At 51.5% G+C, this 17,631-nt stretch overlaps 2 protein-coding genes across 4 annotated transcripts in view; both read left to right on the top strand.

Moving 5' to 3' along the window:
- OTUD5 (OTU deubiquitinase 5) overlaps positions 1–9,971 on the top strand; it is a 28,313-nt gene extending 18,342 nt beyond the window's left edge. Inside the window, exons 3-9 of one of the 3 annotated variants that reach the window (XM_032426655.1) lie at positions 367–431; positions 531–687; positions 778–926; positions 5,252–5,455; positions 6,897–7,098; positions 7,215–7,328; positions 7,638–9,971. In XM_032426655.1, coding sequence (XP_032282546.1) covers positions 367–431; positions 531–687; positions 778–926; positions 5,252–5,455; positions 6,897–7,098; positions 7,215–7,328; positions 7,638–7,762 — 1,016 coding nt within the window. In that variant the 3' untranslated portion in view covers positions 7,763–9,971. The remainder of the gene's footprint in view (positions 1–366; positions 432–530; positions 688–777; positions 927–5,251; positions 5,456–6,896; positions 7,099–7,214; positions 7,329–7,637) is intronic. The other 2 variants (XM_032426654.1, XM_032426653.1) reach the window with 2 other exon arrangements.
- Positions 9,972–11,682: 1,711 nt separating this feature from the next.
- Positions 11,683–16,970, top strand: PIM2 (Pim-2 proto-oncogene, serine/threonine kinase). Its single transcript, XM_032426618.1, has 6 exons — positions 11,683–11,925; positions 12,060–12,169; positions 12,917–12,967; positions 14,678–15,050; positions 15,533–15,709; positions 15,808–16,970. The coding sequence occupies exons 1-6, from the start codon at positions 11,865–11,867 to the stop codon at positions 15,969–15,971; spliced, it is 936 nt and encodes a 311-aa protein (XP_032282509.1). The 5' UTR covers positions 11,683–11,864; the 3' UTR covers positions 15,972–16,970.
- Positions 16,971–17,631: the final 661 nt, after the last annotated feature.

Raw genomic sequence — 17,631 nt, 5'->3', positions numbered from 1 at the left:
CTCCCTCAGCCTCAGCTTCCTCATGTGAAGCGTGAAGGGGGAGTGTGGAATTGCTGGTGCTCGAGGCCACTTAGGGGACTTAAAATGTTTGTTGATTTGTCTGAGTGGCCGGGCAAGCCCCAGACAGACTGATCTGCCTGGGTTGTGTTCCTCTCGCCTGTACTCTCCCATTCTTAAAGACTGTCCCTGCCTGCCTCTTTTTTCCGTGACCCCATTCCAGCCCACAAAGCCAAGCACGCTCCAGGCGGTAGTGTAGGAAAAGGAGTTTCCCTGGCCCCCAGCCCTCCACCCCCAAGGATGTTCCAGGACGTGGAACTCTTCTCCGTTGGCAGCTCTTGATCCCCGCCTCTCCTTCTGTCCCCACAGCTGACCAGGTGTACGGAGACCAGGACATGCATGAGGTGGTGCGAAAGCATTGCATGGACTATCTGGTGAGACCTTGCAGAGGCCTCGGGGCGGGGGGGGGGGGGGCGGGCAGAGTGGGCGCATCCCTTCCCCACACGGACCTGACCCTCCGATCTGTTCCGCAGATGAAGAATGCGGACTACTTCTCCAACTATGTCACCGAGGACTTCACCACCTACATCAACAGGAAGCGGAAAAACAACTGCCACGGCAACCACATTGAGATGCAGGCCATGGCAGAGATGTACAACCGGCCCGTGGAGGTGTACCAGTACAGCACAGGTACTTGGGCGGGCAGCTGAGCAGCCGCCTGCGCCCGGCCCAGGCCTGCCCTGCCCGCCGCGGGTGCTCCTTCCTTCTCTTTCTCTGCAGAACCCATCAACACATTCCATGGGATCCATCAAAACGAGGATGAGCCCATCCGCGTCAGCTACCATCGGAATATCCACTACAATTCAGTGGTGAATCCCAACAAGGCCACCATTGGTGTGGGACTAGGCCTGCCATCATTCAAACCCGGGGTAAGTAGGTCCCCATGCCCAGGATGGCTGCTGGATAGAGAGGCCGGAAACCTCTTTTGACATCTCAGTTCTGCCCTAGCCCACAAAAATGACATGTCCCCCGAGTTGCCTCTGAGCTCTCACCTCTGTAAAACTAGGGAGTTACCCAAGGTGATCTCTCAGGGCTCATTCGGTGCTCTCCGTTTGCGCGTCTGAGCTGGCTTACCCATCTTTCATGCCTGTTGAGGGTTGGCATTTTGGGATATGGAGGAGGCACATCTGGGAACTGTGAACCCGGGCTTGGTCTGGGTATCTCGGTACCTGCATGGATCCTCCGAAACTCAGCAGTTCTAGACAGCCGTGGTCACAGAGACTTAGAAGTGCAGGCCTGGCCCGACCACTGCTGGCTGTGGGACCTAGGGCAGATTATACAAGTAATGTGGGCTGGCCGCTTGGCCGGTACAGAACATGCCGAACACTGGGCCTGTTGCCTAGTAGGTGCTCAGAAGGTGGCAGTACGTTTTTCCAGCACATGCTGACAGGTTCTTGTTCTCTCTCATAAACAGTCATCTTCTGGGGATTTTGCTGTCTTCTATTGGGGTTTCACTTCCTACAAACAGAAAGTGCCCCTGCCTCATTTTAGGAAACGCACACCCTAACACGACACACCCTCCAATATAGGGTTTTTTTTTTATTTTGTTTTTTAAGTAAACTTTTAATTTTAGAACAGTTTTAGATTTACAAAATTACCAAGATTAGATCATTTCCATATTCCCCACTATGATGAACATATCTGCATAGAACATTTGTCACAATTAATAAACCAGTATTGATATATTGACTAAAGAGACCATACTTTATTTAAATGACCTCAGTCTTTCCCTAACGATCTTATCTGTTCCAGAATCCCATCCAGGAGACCTTCCTACATTTAGTTGTCATGTCTCTTTTGGCTCTGACAGTTTCTCTGAATTTCCTTGTTTTTATCTTTGATCTGTTTACAGAGTCTAGTTTTGCCTTTTCTAGAATGTAATGGGATTGGAATCATAACAGTATGTAGTTTTTTTCCGAGTGTCTTTCACATAACGCCATGTATTTAAATTTAAGATTCATCCATGACTTTCTGTGGTCTGATCACTCGTTTCTTTTATCTTTTTTTTTTTTTAAGATTTAAGTTTTTTTTTTTACTTATTTTTAAAGATATTATTTATTTATTTTACAGAGAGGGACACAGCGAGAGAGGGAACACAAGCAGGGGGAGCGAGAGAGGAAGAAGCAGGCTTCCCGCTGAGCAGGAAGCCCGATGTGGGGCTCGATCCCAGGACCCCGGGATCATGACCTGAGCCGAAGGCAGACACTTAATGACTGCGCCACCCAGGCACCTCTAAGATTTAAGATTTTAAGATTTATTTATTTTAGAGAGAAAGAGAGAGCATGAGTGGGAGGGGGAGAGGGAGAGAGAATCTCAAGCTGACTCCATGCTGAGCGCACAGCCCAACCTGGGGCTCGATCTCCCAACCCTGAGATCATGACCTGAGCCGAAATCAAGAGTTGGGAAGCTTAACCAACTGTGCCACCCAGGTGCCCCACTCATTTCTTTCTTTCTTTTTTTTAAGATTTTATTTATTCATTTGACAGAAAGCAAGCACAAAGAGGGGGTGGGGGGGCAGAGGGAGAGGGTGAAGCAGGCCCCCACTGAGCACGGAGCCCGATGTGGGGCTCGATCCCTGGACCCTGGGATCATGACCTGTGCTGAAGGCAGACCGCTTAACTGACTGAGCCACCCAGGCTCCCCAGCCCCACTCGTTTTTTTTTTTTAATTAAAAAAAATTTGAATGCCCTAAGTATTTTTGTTTGTTTGTAGATTTAATTATTTAGAATGATTTTAAATTTACAAAAAAAAAATTGAGAAGGTAGAGTTCCCATGTATCCTCCTCCCCCCTACACAGTTTCACTTTTATTAACATATTGGATGACTGTGATACATTTGTTACAATATATGAATCAATAGCAATACATTATTATTAACTAAAGTCATCCTGTGTCTTTAGATTCCCTTGTTCTGTGACGGTTTCTCACATTTTTATGTTTTTGATGACCTTGACAGTATTGAGGAGTACTGGTCCGGTATATTATAGGATGTTTCTCTTTTGAAATTTGTCTGATGTTTTTCTCATTAGATTAGGGTTATGGGTTTTAGGGAGGAAGATCACAGTGGTAAAATACCATTCTCGTCACATCTTATCAATGGTATATACTGGGAACATGATTTATGACTGTTGATGTTGATCTTGACCCCTGGGAGAAGTATTGTTTGTCAGATTTTCTCCACTGTAAAATTATTCTCTCCCCCCATTCCTTTTTCCTTACTGTCCTGTTTGGAAGGAAGTCATTATGTACAGCCCACACTGAAGTGGAGGTTATGCTCCATCTTCTTTTTTTTTTTTTTTAAGATTTTATATTTATTTGACAGCACAAGTAGGCAGAGTGGCAGGCAGAGGGAGAGGGAGAAGCAGGCTCTCCGCTGAGCAGGGAGCCGGACGTGGGGCTCGATCCCAGGACCCCAGGATCATGACCTGAGCCGAAGGCAGCTGCTTAACCGACTGAGCCACCCAGGCGCCCCTATGCTCCATCTTCTTGAGGACAGAGTATCTACGTAAATTATGTAGAATTCTTCTGCAAGGGAGATTTGTCTCTTGTCCCCCATTTATTGATATCACTGTGGACTCAAGGGTATTTTTTTTTATACTTCTATATTTTAAGTTATAATCCAGTACTATTTTTATTTATTTTGATGCTCACATTGTTCCAGTTTTGGCTATTGGGAGTGCTCTCAGTTGGTTCCCAGCTGCATCGCTTTGACATACCCCCATCATTGTGGTGGTGGATTGATTTTTTTGTTGGGTTTGTTTTTTTGTTTTTTGGGGTTTTTTTGGTTTTTTTTGTTTTGGTTTGTTTATTGTGTTTCATTTTGTAGCACTTTCTTACTTTCTGGCACTATGAGGTGCTCCAGGTTCATCTTGTATATATCTTGCTCCAGTCCTAGAACCAGCCATTTGTCCAAGGAGCCCTGGTTCCTTTTATTGCAATATGTTATTAGAAACCAAGATCTGGGTGCTGAGTGTGCTTCTTACTACTGGGATGTCCTTGCTTCTAGACCCTTTCAGCTGACAGAGCAAGGAGATCTATCTGTGTATACTAACCCATGTGTATACATTTATCTAGAAATACTTCTTATGTAACCATCCATATCTCTATGAAGCTACAGTTCTTAACTGGTATCTCCAACTGATAAGGTACCTCATCAGTTGTAATTTGCAATTCCCTGATGACAAATGGTGTTGAGCATCTTTTACGTGCTTATTTGCCATCTGTGTATCTTCTTTGAGGAAATTGTGTTTAGAGTTTTTTGCCCTTTTTAAAAAAATATTTATTTGAGAGAGAGAGAGCACAAGCAGGGGGAGTGGCAGAGGCAGAGGGAGAAGCAGCCTCCCCGATGAGCAGGGAGCCCGATGTGGGGCTTGATCCCAGGACTCTGGGATCGTGACCTTAGCGGAAGGCAGACGCTTAACCGACTGAGCCACCCAGGTGCCCATTTTTGCCCATTTTTAAATTGGCTTGTTCTAACATAGAGCTTTATGTACTTTTTGGATTATTCTACATAGGTAAAAAAATTACATTTTACATCATAACTTAATGCACACATATTGGTGTGTAGTGTGTGTATTTGCATTAAAATAATTTTTCGAATTTCACAGAGCAATACTTAAACTTAATGCCTAGAATATGCTCTCATATTTTTTTATTACTTCATTTTTTTAGATGCTGTTGTGTCTCATAGCCTGGCAAAAGCAGTCTCCTACAGTGTCCCACAATTTGTGACAGCCCTTCCCGTGATGATACCATCCCCTTGTCCCCTTAAATGTCCAAATACTCCCTTCACCCTGTGCACACTCAGCTAACTTCTCAGGTGATCTTTTCTCCTTGTCCCATCTGGGCATAGGTGAGGAAGGTCTCAGTATTGTGAAACTGAGCCATCGCTGGGTGAGGCATCTTTAAATTCCAGCACCTGGTTGCCCCAGACCTAGTACTTCATTCAAGGTGTCTTAGGATTGGGAGCAGGGCTTCTGAGTATAGGAGTTTGGAATGACAAGTCCCACTACCAAAGCCTGCCTCCCCCCAGTTCTTGATGAATAGGCAGCCTGCTCAAGGGGGTGCTTAGTAAGAGTACCTGACTTCCTATCTCCTCTCTTCTGGGCCTGTAGGCCCACAATCCTGAGCTGGTTCTGGTTCCTGGCCAGAGTTCAGAGTGTCACCCCACATCCCTGTTCCTCCCTGCCTTGCAGTTCGCAGAGCAGTCCCTGATGAAGAATGCCATAAAAACGTCAGAGGAGTCATGGATTGAACAGCAAATGCTGGAAGACAAGAAGCGGGCCACAGACTGGGAGGCCACAAATGAGGCCATTGAGGAGCAGGTAGCTCGAGAATCCTACCTGCAGTGGCTGCGGGATCAGGAGAAACAGGCCCGCCAGGTCCGCGGCCCAAGCCAGGTGAGTCCTGGGCTCTGTCACTGGCCTGGCCAAGAACCCCTTATTTCACATGCTCTGCCCCCCCATACAGGAAGAAGAAATTAAGCGGTTTTGACATCTGGGAGAGAAGGAAGCTCTCAGCCCATTCTGTACCACATCTTGGCCTTAATCTTGGCATTGTGCCTTAGAACTCTCAACACCTTTGCAGAACGAGCTCTTAAGGATTGAGGGAGGCCAGCCACTGGCGGTAACGTGTGGGATTGATGAATAGTTCCAGAGGGACAAGCTTTTGTTGAATGTGCTTGTGTGTCAGGCTCTGTGCTGAGGATGTAGAATTAGGTCTGGCCTGTTCCACTCTCAGTGATCCTCTGTCTACTGAGGGAGACAGATACATCAGTGAGGCCCTTGACCCTGGCTGGGAGACCAGTGGACATGGGGGCTCTGGTCAGTCTTCACACAGGAAGGTTGGATTTTTAGGGCAGGGATGGGGCAGAGCAGGCAGGCATTTGAGGAATCACAAGGAGTTTAGAGTGACTGTAGGTGTTGGCAGGAGTCGAGTAATTTCTACAATAAATATTTATTGCAGGTCTGTGCCAGGCACTGTTCTCAGTGTATGGGGGTACATTGGTGAGCTGGGCAGGCCCAAATCCCTGTCCTTGCGATGCTTATATTTTTGCAGAGTGGAACAAAAGAAACAGTAAACATAATGAATAGATGATTGAGAGGTGGGACAGATGAAACACATAGAGGGTGCTGACGGGGAGATGAAGATAGTATGGTCAAGGTAGGCCTCAGAGCAGGTGAGATGTGAGCAAAAGCTTGCAGAAGGTGAGGCAGTTAGCTAAGTGCATGTGCCAAGCCAGGCAGAAGGCCAGCAAGAGCAAAGCCCTGAGGGGAGTGCGCTCCTGGTGTGATTTGGGAGCGGCCCGGGGCCAGTGTGGCAGAGCAGAATGCAGTAGTCAGAGAGGTGGTGGGGCCGGATTGAGAAGGGGCTCGTGGGCTCTGCTGAGGACTTTGGCTTTTACTGTGAGTGAGGCAGAAGCCTTTGGGAGGGTTGTGAGCAGAGGAGGGACAGGATACCCCTGATTGCCGAGTGCAGCACGGAGTCTAGGGGGTTAGGCGGAGAAGCAGGGGACCGGTGAGGTGGAAGCTACTAGAGAAGTCCCAGTGGTGGCAGATGGCGGTGCTGGCTAGGGAGGAGTGAGGAAAGGGGATGGAGTCTGAATGTGTTTTGAAAGTGGGAGATACAGGTTTCCTGCCCGGTTGGCTGTAAGGATGTGAGGGGGGATTAAGGAGCTGGCCTTCGTCCTGCGGTCTGCCGTGTGACTAGGAATGATGGTGGCCTATGTAGAAACTGTATCACAGCCAGGATGCCGGGAGCGAGCCAGCCTTCAGGGACGGAGCAGAGGAGGCTCACGCCTGGCGGCGGTCCTTACCTCCTCCTCCTTCCTCCGCACTGCAGCCGCGGAAGGCCAGTGCCACATGCAGTTCTGCCACAGCAGCAGCCTCCAGTGGCCTGGAGGAGTGGACCAGCCGGTCCCCGCGGCAGCGGAGTTCAGCCTCTTCACCTGAGCACCCGGAGCTGCACGCCGAGCTGGGCATCAAGCCCCCTTCCCCAGGCACTGTCTTAGCTCTTGCCAAACCTCCTTCGCCCTGTGCACCAGGTCAGTGACTTGGTGACAGGGAAGCATGCCGGGGTGAGGAGGTGCCGCCTAGGTCCTGCCCCCCCCCCCCCCCCCCCCCCCCCCCCCCCCCGCCTCTGACTGTCCGTCTGCCCCAGGTACAAGCAGCCAGTTCTCGGCAGGGGCCGACCGGGCTACTTCCCCCCTTGTGTCCCTCTACCCTGCTCTGGAGTGCCGGGCCCTCATTCAGCAGATGTCCCCCTCCGCCTTTGGTAAGCTTCCTCTGTGTAGGGGCCAGGGACCAGCTGGGAGTTGGGGAGAGATGGAAGAAGCAGCCAGTCCTGAGAGGGGGCTTCTAGAGCCTCGGGCCACCTCCCCAGGAAAAGGGAGGTTTTCAAGCCCAAGGGATGTGTCCAGAGGGGATTTGTGTGGGATTTCATAGGCCCGGAGGAGCCTTCTCTATAGAGAAAGAAGTGTAGAGGGGCCTGGATGGGATCTCTCCCGAGCCAGGGATCAGCCAAGGGTGAGGAAAAGATGCACTGGGAGTGCTCCATCATCCTTTTGCCCTTCCTCTTGCCCAGCAGGTCTGAACGACTGGGATGATGACGAGATCCTAGCGTCGGTGCTGGCAGTGTCCCAACAGGAATACCTAGACAGTATGAAGAAAAACAAAGTGCACAGAGATCCACCCCCGGACAAGAGTTGATGGAGACCCAGAGACTGGAGACCATCTCCCAACCCCCACCACTCCTGCCCTCCAGTGCCGCCCCACCTTCTTCGGCTTTCTTCCCTCTTGCCTTCTTCCCTCTCTCCCCTCCTTTCGCTCCTCCCCACTTCCCTCTGGCTGGCCCATCCCCGAGCCCCCTCTCATCGCTGCCGCCACCACCACCATCACCCGTCTCTTCGCCAGCTGACGTGCCCTGTTGCCCCCTGCACAGCATCATCCCTGCATTCCACAGGGGACTTGGGCAAGGGTGCCGAAGGTAGGCGAGAGGCACACAGAGACAGAACAACTGGCAGCCAGGCAGCCCCCGAGGAGAGACATTCAGACAGAGGAAAGTTTCCCTGCCCCCCATTCCTTCCAAGATCAGAAATACTTGTCACCCCACCTCCACAATGATGTTGGGGAGGTGGGAGGAAGAAGTGGGAATCCCCCTTTCCAGTACCCCAAGAATGTCTGAGCCTTCAATGTTGAATTTTTTCTTTATTAAAATGTACTTTTATCTTACAAAGTCAACCAATCCAAAATGATGTAGACAACAGCATTGGCTCTGTGAAGGCGGCATCTCTCTGGTTTGGGAGCAGGCAGGCCACGGGGCACAGAGGGGGCACAAAGACGTGGTTGCCGTCTCTAGCCTCCAGCTCCGCGGAGGTGGGCAGGGTCTAGAGTACAAGCGGGGGCAGGGGGTAGGTGTCCTGTGGGCTCTGGACAATGAGACTCTGACCTCGCTGCATTCCTACTGCTTCCACGCCACCGCCACCGGTCTCTTTGGAGTCTTGGGGTGGGGGGCACCTTTGAGGATCGTGGCTGCTGCCACCCAGGATTTGAGTGTGGGGAGTGGGAGCAGCCTCAGCAGATGGGGCACCCGGGCCCTGCAGGTGTTGACAAGATCCACCATCTGTAATGTCCTTGGCACAATAAAACCAAATGTCAGTTTCCCCTGAGCGCTTCTGTTCTGTGTGGGGCACGGGGTGGGTGGGCCTCCGGGCAGAGGCGGTGATGGCATAGGCCTTGGCTTGACCTCTGAGTGCTGCATGCTCTCCAGTAGGGTCTGTGTGTGGGCCCAGAGTTTGTTCATCTTTGAATCACTGCTTACTAAATCAACTTCTGGACCTGTTCCCACCAAGTAAGCTCCATCTTACTGGCACACGTAGCCTGCCCACCCTGTGTCCTGGGGTGTGGTGGGAGCGGAGGACTAAGCTTCAGGGCTGGAACTGAACTTGCAACTTTTCTGCCTGCCTCCTTCCCTATATACGTTTGCTCTTGTGATTTTTGATGCAGAAATGCTTTGGAAAGGCACAACAGATGCTTCGTATCAACGTAAGTTTAGTGGAATCGACTGGAGGGGCCTCCCTGGTTTAACTACGGAATGGTTAAACCCTTTCTTTTTCATGTTCTCAGTCGTCTGACACCCATGCCCCTGCCTTTCCTTGGGGTAAAGCCACAGCAGAGAAGGATGGCAGGCCCCCAGGTCTTGTCAAGAGTGTGTTTTGCTGTGCCTCACCAATGGGGCCCCTGTGGAAGGATGCATGCCCAGCGCTGCTGGTGAAGGCATGGCTGGTTGAGTGGCCATCTTGTGGGGTGTCTGTGGAATCCACTGGTCAAGCGTGCACATGTTAGAGAGTTGGTTTGGAACCCACTCTGGCTTTTTCTAGCTTTGTGACCTCGGTCAAATCACAAGCTGAGTTTCAGGGGTCCCACCATGTGTACGACAGGAGTGATTAATGTCTACTACCTCACGCTCTCTCTGGTTGTGAGCATTGAGAGAGAATGCACGTGGTCAAATAATGTCTGATGGCCTGGTGCCTGGCATGTTCTGAGAGCCCAAATGTTAGCAGATAGTATTTATTTACCTTATGTTGAGTTTTTTACACTGTTTGGCCCCTGCCTACCTCTTCTTGCTGCCCTGTCCAATTTCACTGGCCTCTGCCTGGAATTTGCCCTTCCCCCGTCCTGAGCCCCCAACCTTGTCCTTCAAGATGGGTAGAGTGTCACCTTCCGAGAAGCCCTGTGTGACCCCATCCATATTCTCACCTCTATCCACAGATAATGTCTTTACTCCTTCCCCAGTAACTCTGTGATTCACTTCCCGGGCAAGGGCTGTGATGCCTGACTTAATCTGTGTATCTCTAATATCTGCACCCCTGCTGGGGCCTGGCAGGCTTACAGTAGACCCCTAATAAATATTGGATGAATAAGGGAGCGTACATGTGTGTATTTGCTTTTTGGGTGTTGTGTGTGTGTGTGTATGTGTGTGCGTTTGACTTTGGTGAGTTCAAATCTTCACGTGCACCTTGCAGTGTCTAGTGTGTGTGATGAGGGCTTGTTTCCAGGTGTGTCAGATGGTGACTGAGTGTGGGACTCTCTCTCTGACAGTTTATGTCTGTTTCTGAGACAAGTGCATGTCTGCGTGGGTCTGTCTGTGACAGCGCATCTGTGGTTTCTTTCTGATGGGGTGGATGTCCGTTTGTATTCCTGTGACAGATTCTGGGTAGCTATTTCTGGACAGTTTCAGTGACAACGCTGCATGTTTGCTGGTGTGTGTGTGTGGGGGGGTCTATCCACATCTGTTTTGTGACACTGCCTATCTATGTGGCTCTGTCGCATAAGTATGTCTGCCTTTGGAGCAGTACTTGTGTGTGTCTGGAGCATCTGTGTGTCTTCCTGTGACAGACTCAAGGTCTCTCATTTCTGGGACAGTACAAGTCTTCCTCTGACAGTGCATGTCTGATGGTGCCAGTGTCTTTGTGACAAGTTCTGGTGGTGCGTCTGACAAGACATTTCTGTGTCATTGTCACATGGCAACGTCGGTCCATGTGAATCTCTCTGGAGTGCCTGTCTTTCTGTAACAGTGTTTCTCTGGGTGTCATTCCGGGACATAACTGGCAGCATGCCTGCCTGCCTGTGGATGTCAGTCTGTGACAGTAGATGTCTGCATGTGTGTCTAGGACAAGTTTACATGAATGTGTCTGACTATAGGTTTTGCGTATATCACATGGTACTTCTGTGTTGAGTGCATCTCTGTCTTCCTGCGGCGTGAGGATCGACTATTTTTCCCAAATTTGTGATGGAGGGTGTTTTACCACCTGTCTGAGCCCTTTCCATCCCTGTCTCTCATTGGGGAAGCATACCCCCAAGCCACCATCACTCTGGCTCGCTAGCACCCCCCCCCCCCCCCCGGAGATCCACTCCCCTCTGCCATTCCAGATTCTAGATGTGCTGACTAGGCTTGCGGCCAGACCTAGCCAGGTCTGTCCAGGTTAAGGGCTCCAAAACACCCCACAGGCCTCTGCCTCAGGGCGTCGGAACGCTGTCTCCCGCAGTGGTAGGGGGGTTATCCATCCCTGGAAGCTGGAAAGGTTCTTCCAGGATCCCCGGCTTCAGTTTTGGGGCAGAGGCCGCTGGTCGCCTAGAGGGCTCTGGTCCTGGGTGAGGAGCACTCTTTGGAGACAGGGTCCTGGGTAGCCACAGGCCCCGATTCTTAGAAGCCCGGCCTGGCATTATCTCCGCGCTAATCTCGAAGCAGCGGCTGCAAACCAACTTCCTAGGAAAGGAGGCGGTGCGGTTATTTTTTTAAGTTTATATCTATATATACACATACACACACATATATAAAAACAACCCCGCGCAACAACCAAAACAAATGCGGTTGCTGCAAAGGGATTCCCAGAACCGGTTTCCTCTTCGCGCGCGCGCCCCCCACATTTGCATGCGGGCCCGGCCCCCGCGGAAGATCCGGGCATGTATTTGCATGAGGGGGTACTTGAAGCGTTGAGGGTGGTATGCAAATAAGGATTGGCTCCGATTGGCTGGGGTACAGCAGGTGCCGCGTCCGGATTGATCAAAGCCAAGTGGGCGGGGCTGTCGCCCGGGGCGACTCTCTCGGGAGGCGCGTGCCCCGGCTCAGTAGCGTTGGGGCTGGCGCGCGCGTCGAATCTTAACGTTGCGCTGTTTTGCGGGCGCTTTGGGGCCATCAGCTTCTTTGCCTTCCACCCTGGCGCCCCCAAGTCCTGGCTCCCCAGCCTCGCTACCCCGGGCATCCACGCCCTGCGGGCTCAGCGGGCTCAATCTGCGCAGCACCACCTCCATGTTGACTAAGCCTCTGCAAGGGCTCCCTGTGGCCCCCGTGACCCCCACGCCGCCGCCAGGTGAGCGAGGCTCCCCTACCGCGACTAGGCCGGGCGGGTTGAAGTGGTTGAGGGCGCTGTGGGGGGAGGGGGGAAGGGGTCGCGGCCGGGCTCAGCACGCAGCCACCCTGACTTCCTCGCCTCCGCCTGCGTAGGAGGCAAAGATCGCGAAGCGTTCGAGGCCGAGTACCGACTCGGCCCCCTCCTTGGTAAGGGGGGCTTTGGTACCGTCTTCGCAGGACATCGCGTCACAGACCGACTCCAGGTATCAACCACGAGGGTCTTGGGTGGGTCAGGGGTGGTGTGTGTGTGTGCGTGCGCGCGCGTGTGTGCGTGTGTGTTGTGTGTGCGTGTGGCGGGGGCGGGAGTCCCGAGGCTGGGATGCTGATTGACCAGGGGATGAGCCGACAATGTGTGCGTGGTAGGGTCATGAGGACCAGGATCCGGGTTGGTGGGGGAGCCGGAGCGCGCGCACGTGCGCGCGCTTGTTTGTGTGTGTGGCGATCCAGGTGGGTATGTGGGGGGGGGGGGGGGGTTTCAGGGCAGGGATGCTGAAGGTCCAGGGAGTGAGACTGAGGAGTGGAGGTCGTAAGGACTCTAGACCCTGGGATCCAGGGGATGTGTATCTGTGTGGGAAGGTAGAGACCCAGAGCTGAGATTTGGGGGATTTCGAGGGCAGATGTCCAGCGTCGAGTCCTTAGGACCAGGACCCCAGTACAGAGTTGGGGTGTCTTGGAGCTGGATGGGAAGATTGAGGGCTTCGGGTATTAGGAAATTCAGAGCCCAGGATCTGGAGTGAGGGGTCCTGAAGCCTGGGAAGAGAGAACCCAGGGCCAAGGATGATGGGAGAGGTGAACTTGGTTCTGGGGACTTGGAGGGCAGGGGAGAAGCTCCAGCTCATTTTGGGTTGTGGTGTAGCGAGGTTGGCACCAGAAAGACTAGGGTGAGGGTCAAGACTGGGAGGGGTGTGGGGGTCGTCTGCTGGCCCCCTCACCTCAGCTCTCTTCTCCAGGTGGCCATCAAAGTGATCCCCCGGAATCGTGTGCTGGGCTGGTCCCCCTTGGTGAGTATCTTTGGAGTCCCTGACCTGGCGACGCCATCTCTGAAAGATGGACTCTACCCCCTTGCCTTTCTCGGGCTTGTATGATTCCCTGGGCCCTGTAACGGTGAGGAGAACACTCCTACCAGCCTGTGTTTACTCCCCTGTGGTGACATCCACACCTCCATACAGTTCTGACTCACCCCAGCTCCCCTAGGGCCCTGGATTCTCCCCCTCCAACCCTCCTTTCTCCTCCTCCCTCCAAACACTGCCTCAGGGGCTGCCCGCAGGGCATGCTGGTGGGGAAAGAGGGGCATAGGTCACTGGTTGCCATGGTGACGGTGGCTGCTTCTCTTCGGCCGTTAGAACGCTAACGGACAACAGGGCGGGTCTGGGCAAGTTGTAGGTGTGGGAGCGCCCCCTGGAGGACTCTGGGGGAGACTGCGCCTGCGCAGGCTGTGGGACCCGGAGGGAGAAGTTGCGCCTGCGCAGTAGCGAAATTTTCATCACCGTGAGAAAACCTGTCTGCGGCTGTGCTAGTCAGCGGACTGGCCGGGAGAGGGCCCCACCTCAGGCAGGAAGGCGGATTCTGGCTGTCCATGAGCCCGCACCGGGCGTCTAGCGTGGGGCGGCTTCTGTGGCCAAGCATTTATGCCTTTTATTGAGCACTGTGTGTCTCAGGCTTTGCTTCATCATCAAAGTTTACTGTGTTCCAAGTCCCACTGAGTACTTGAGTTCAACACAGTTCTAGATGTTTAGTGACAGACAAAACATCACATAATATTATTGAGTTCTTACTTTGTTCCTTTGCAATTAATCACTTTCAGCTACTTAACAAATGTATATTGAGCACCTACTGTGTGCCAGGCATAATTTTAGGCATTTGGCAAAATATCACATTTATTGAGAGCTCATTTTGTGCCAGGTCCTTTTCTACTAATTGCTTTTACCTATTTAATAAATATGTATTAAGCCCTACCCTGTTACCAGACACTGTTATAGTCAGTGAACAAAACAGACAAACCATTATACAATAACAGTATTTATTGCGTGCTAACTCTGTGCCAGACTGTGCTATAAAGTGCTTTCAACTATTTAACACACATTTATTGAGCACCCACTGTATGTAAGGCACTGTTCTAATCTGTTCTGAGATGCCAGTGAACAAAAGATACACTATTACATAATAGTGTTCATCAATTGCTTCTTCAGCAGAAGGTCTTTTTTAAAAAAGATTTTATTTATTCATTTCAGAGACAGCATGAATGCATGCGCACGCGAGAGTGGGGGGGAGGGGCAGAGGGAGAGAGAGAGAACATCTCAAGCAGACTCCTTCCGGGCTGAGCATGGAGCCCGACGTGGGGCTTGATCCCACGACCCATGAGATCAGGACCTGAGCTGAAACCCAGAGTCGGATGCTCAACCGACTGAGTCACCTAGGTGCCTCAAGAAGGCCTTTTTTTTTTTTCCTTAGACGGACTTTCATTTACTGAAATATTCACTGAGCTCCTATAATATGCCAGATGTGTATAGGCTTTTGGCTCAAACCACTGTTCCAGTGGCTGTGTTTGAGCCCTTAAGATGAGGAAACTGAGGCTCAGGGACGGAAGTGGGTTGCTGAAGGCCACACAGTCAGGAGGCTGAGGGGCTATGATTTAAGTTCAGGCGAGAAGTCAGCCTCAGAGCTGCTGGCCTGACGTCTTTGTTCTCTTTTCTCTCCCCCTCCCCCCACAGTCAGACTCAGCCACATGCCCACTGGAAGTCGCATTGCTATGGAAGGTGGGTGCAGGTGGTGGGCACCCTGGTGTGATCCGTCTGCTTGACTGGTTTGAGACACCAGAAGGCTTCATGCTGGTCCTCGAACGGCCGTTGCCTGCCCAGGATCTCTTTGACTACATCACAGAGCAGGGCCCATTAGGCGAGGGCCGGAGCCGCTGCCTGTTTGCCCAGGTAGTGGCAGCTGTTCGGCACTGCCACGCTCGTGGAGTTGTCCATCGTGACATCAAGGATGAGAACATCCTGATGGATCTCCGCCGGGGCTGTGCCAAACTCATTGATTTTGGTTCCGGTGCCCTGCTTCATGATGAACCCTATACTGATTTTGATGGTAAGTCTTCGCTAAATCTCAATGGGGGTGGGTTACCTTTTATCGTTATAGTCCCCTGATCTTTGACCTCTAGGCTGGGGTGGTCTGTGCTCCTTGATCTATATTGCACCTTTATAAGGTTCTTGAGTTTTAATATTGGGGACTCTCAAGCCTTGTCGTCTGCTAAAGTCCATCTTCTGACAGTGCCCAGACCTGGTGAGGGGATTGTGTTATTATCCTGAGTATTCCTTTTCTGTCTGGTAAAGGGATCCTACTGTTACTTTTAAGTGCTTTTATTCTGTTGAGGCCACTCTGCTGTTACCTTAACTGTTCTTTTTCTGATGATGAGACTCTGCTGTTATATTTAAAGAACTCTTCTGGTTAGGGGACCCTACTGAGGTAGTGTGTTCTCTTAATTCTGGTGAGGGGACCATACTTCCTGGGGAGGGGATGTGGGAGAATGGCATTATCCGGGAGTGGTCTAATCTCTGGCTTATGTGCAGGGACAAGGGTGTACAGCCCCCCAGAGTGGATCTCTCGTCACCAGTACCACGCACTCCCAGCCACTGTCTGGTCACTGGGTATCCTCCTCTATGACATGGTGTGTGGGGACATTCCCTTCGAGAGGGACCAGGAGATTCTGGAGGCTGAGCTCCACTTCCCTGCCCATGTGTCCCCAGGTGAGGCCTTCACCAGTCCTAGCTCAGTGGACTCCATCCTACCCAGGGACTAGTGTCCGCAATTGACTGCTAATCTTCTGTGTGCTTCTGATCTGCAGACTGCTGTGCCCTAATCCGCCGGTGCCTGGCCCCCAAACCCTCTGCCCGACCCTCACTGGAGGAGATACTGCTGGACCCCTGGATGCAGACACCAGCTGAGGATGCACCCCTGAATGCCCCCAAGGGGGGTCCTACCCCTTTGGCCTGGTCCCTGCTGCCCTAGTCCTAGCCAGGCCCCCGCTAGTTGGAATAGCCGTCCCATGGCATGCCACAGGGATAGATGGACATCTGTTGACCTGGTTATACAGGTCATTAAAAATCCAGTGTTACTAGGGTCAGAGATTGGGGATCAGGGGTCAAGAGACATAAGCCAAGTCTGCCCACTCCCCATCCCAATCCTGCTAAGGAGCCTTCCTCCCAGAACTTATGGTCTCTTATTCTGGAGGGCGGGGGGAACTTCCTTATTTCTCATTTTGCTAAGGGTGTTTATTTGGTTGAAGTTCCTTCCATTCTGAGCCCCAGGACTCTTATTCTGATGAGTTGTAACCCCTACACTGGCACCTCCTGCTACCACCACACACACTTAGTTCAAATGCTCTCACTTGGGCAAGGGTGCTTTCCTTCCAATGTCCCAGCAGCTCTTATTTTAGCAAAAGGACCCTTTTTCCTAGCCCAGGGTCCTATATTGTCAAGCTGCTTGCCTACCTCAGCCCAGGGTTGCTTATTCTGGGGGAGGTAATGCCCTATTGTTATCCCAAGACTTTTTTTTAATTATTTTTTATTATTATTATTATTTTATTTTTATTTTTTATTTTTATTTTTTGGTGAGGGGACCCTACTCTGTTATCCCAAGTGCTCTTATTCTGGTGAGGAGAACCCTACTTCCATGATTTGGGAAGGAATGGGAGATGGACACCACCAGAGTCCGCTAGGATGGGGTGGATGGTTTTTTGGGGGATGGGGTGGGGGAAATCATTCTTGTTGTTTGTTCTCCTGGGGCACCCCCCTCCATCTTTTTCGGATTCTTGCTGCCTCCTTCTGAGCCAGGATTGTCCAGTTGCTGAAATGTAAATACTTATGTATTGGTGGGAGGGGAGCTCCAACTGTGTCCTCCTCTTCCTTCTCCCCCTGCCTGGATTATTTAAAAAAGCCATGTGTGGAAACCCACTATTTAATAAATGTTATAGAATCAGAAGCGACTGGCCATTTGTAGATGAAGCAAGGAAACACACTATTTGATAAATATAATAGAATCAGAAGCAACTGGCCATTTGTAGATGCAGTGAGGCAATAATGGAGCATCTACTGTATGCTGAGCCAAGAGGGAGGTGGACTGGATCGCTCCTCTGCTCTCGGAAAGCTTTAGCCCTGTGATACTGTCCTAAAGCTCTTTTATGGGTTCGTCTATGCAGGATCACAAAGAAAAACTTGATTTCCCTCATTCCAGCTCTTATGTAGCTCCCAGGATGTGCAGAAGGGCTCCGTTGGAGATACTGTAGACACTGAAGATGTTTGGGACATATCCCCAGTCAGAGGGCTTGCTCGGCCAGAGAAAACTGCCTCCCCCAACCCCGTTGGAGGAAATAAAGCTCTTCTCCCATGGGAGAAAAGGCCTTTCAGGGCACGGGGTGAGGGAGGGGCCGGGGTTGGGCACTGACGGAAACCTTCCCAGCCCTTCCATGTTTCCTAATAACATCCAGGGTGTAAGTCACGCCTACTTACCTTTGGCCCCTACCTTTTTTCACCTCTCCCTTGCTCTCTTGCTCATCCCTCTCATCTCTCATTCCTCACCTCCTGACGTACCCGCCCTAACCTCAGCTGTACCCTCTCTTGCCCCGCTTTCACAAAGCTAACCTGAAAGCCTTTCATCTGGTGGCTTACCT

Source organism: Phoca vitulina, unplaced genomic scaffold (genome assembly GCF_004348235.1).
Source record: "Phoca vitulina isolate PV1807 unplaced genomic scaffold, GSC_HSeal_1.0 scaffold35, whole genome shotgun sequence".
NCBI lineage: Eukaryota > Metazoa > Chordata > Mammalia > Carnivora > Phocidae > Phoca > Phoca vitulina.
Note: the sequence above shows the minus strand (reverse complement) of the source record. Positions and strands in the feature narration are given on the sequence as shown.

What these genes read in the sequence shown, in the direction of transcription:
- PIM2 (XM_032426618.1), top strand. Translation starts at nt 11,865, where the DNA reads ATGTTGACTAAGCCTCTGCAAGGGCTCCCTGTGGCCCCCGTGACCCCC. An exon ending in TGCTGGGCTGGTCCCCCTTG is followed by an intron (nt 12,968 to 14,677) that starts GTGAGTATCTTT and finishes CTCCCCCCACAG; the next exon opens with TCAGACTCAGCCACATGCCC. An exon ending in ACCCTATACTGATTTTGATG is followed by an intron (nt 15,051 to 15,532) that starts GTAAGTCTTCGC and finishes GCTTATGTGCAG; the next exon opens with GGACAAGGGTGTACAGCCCC.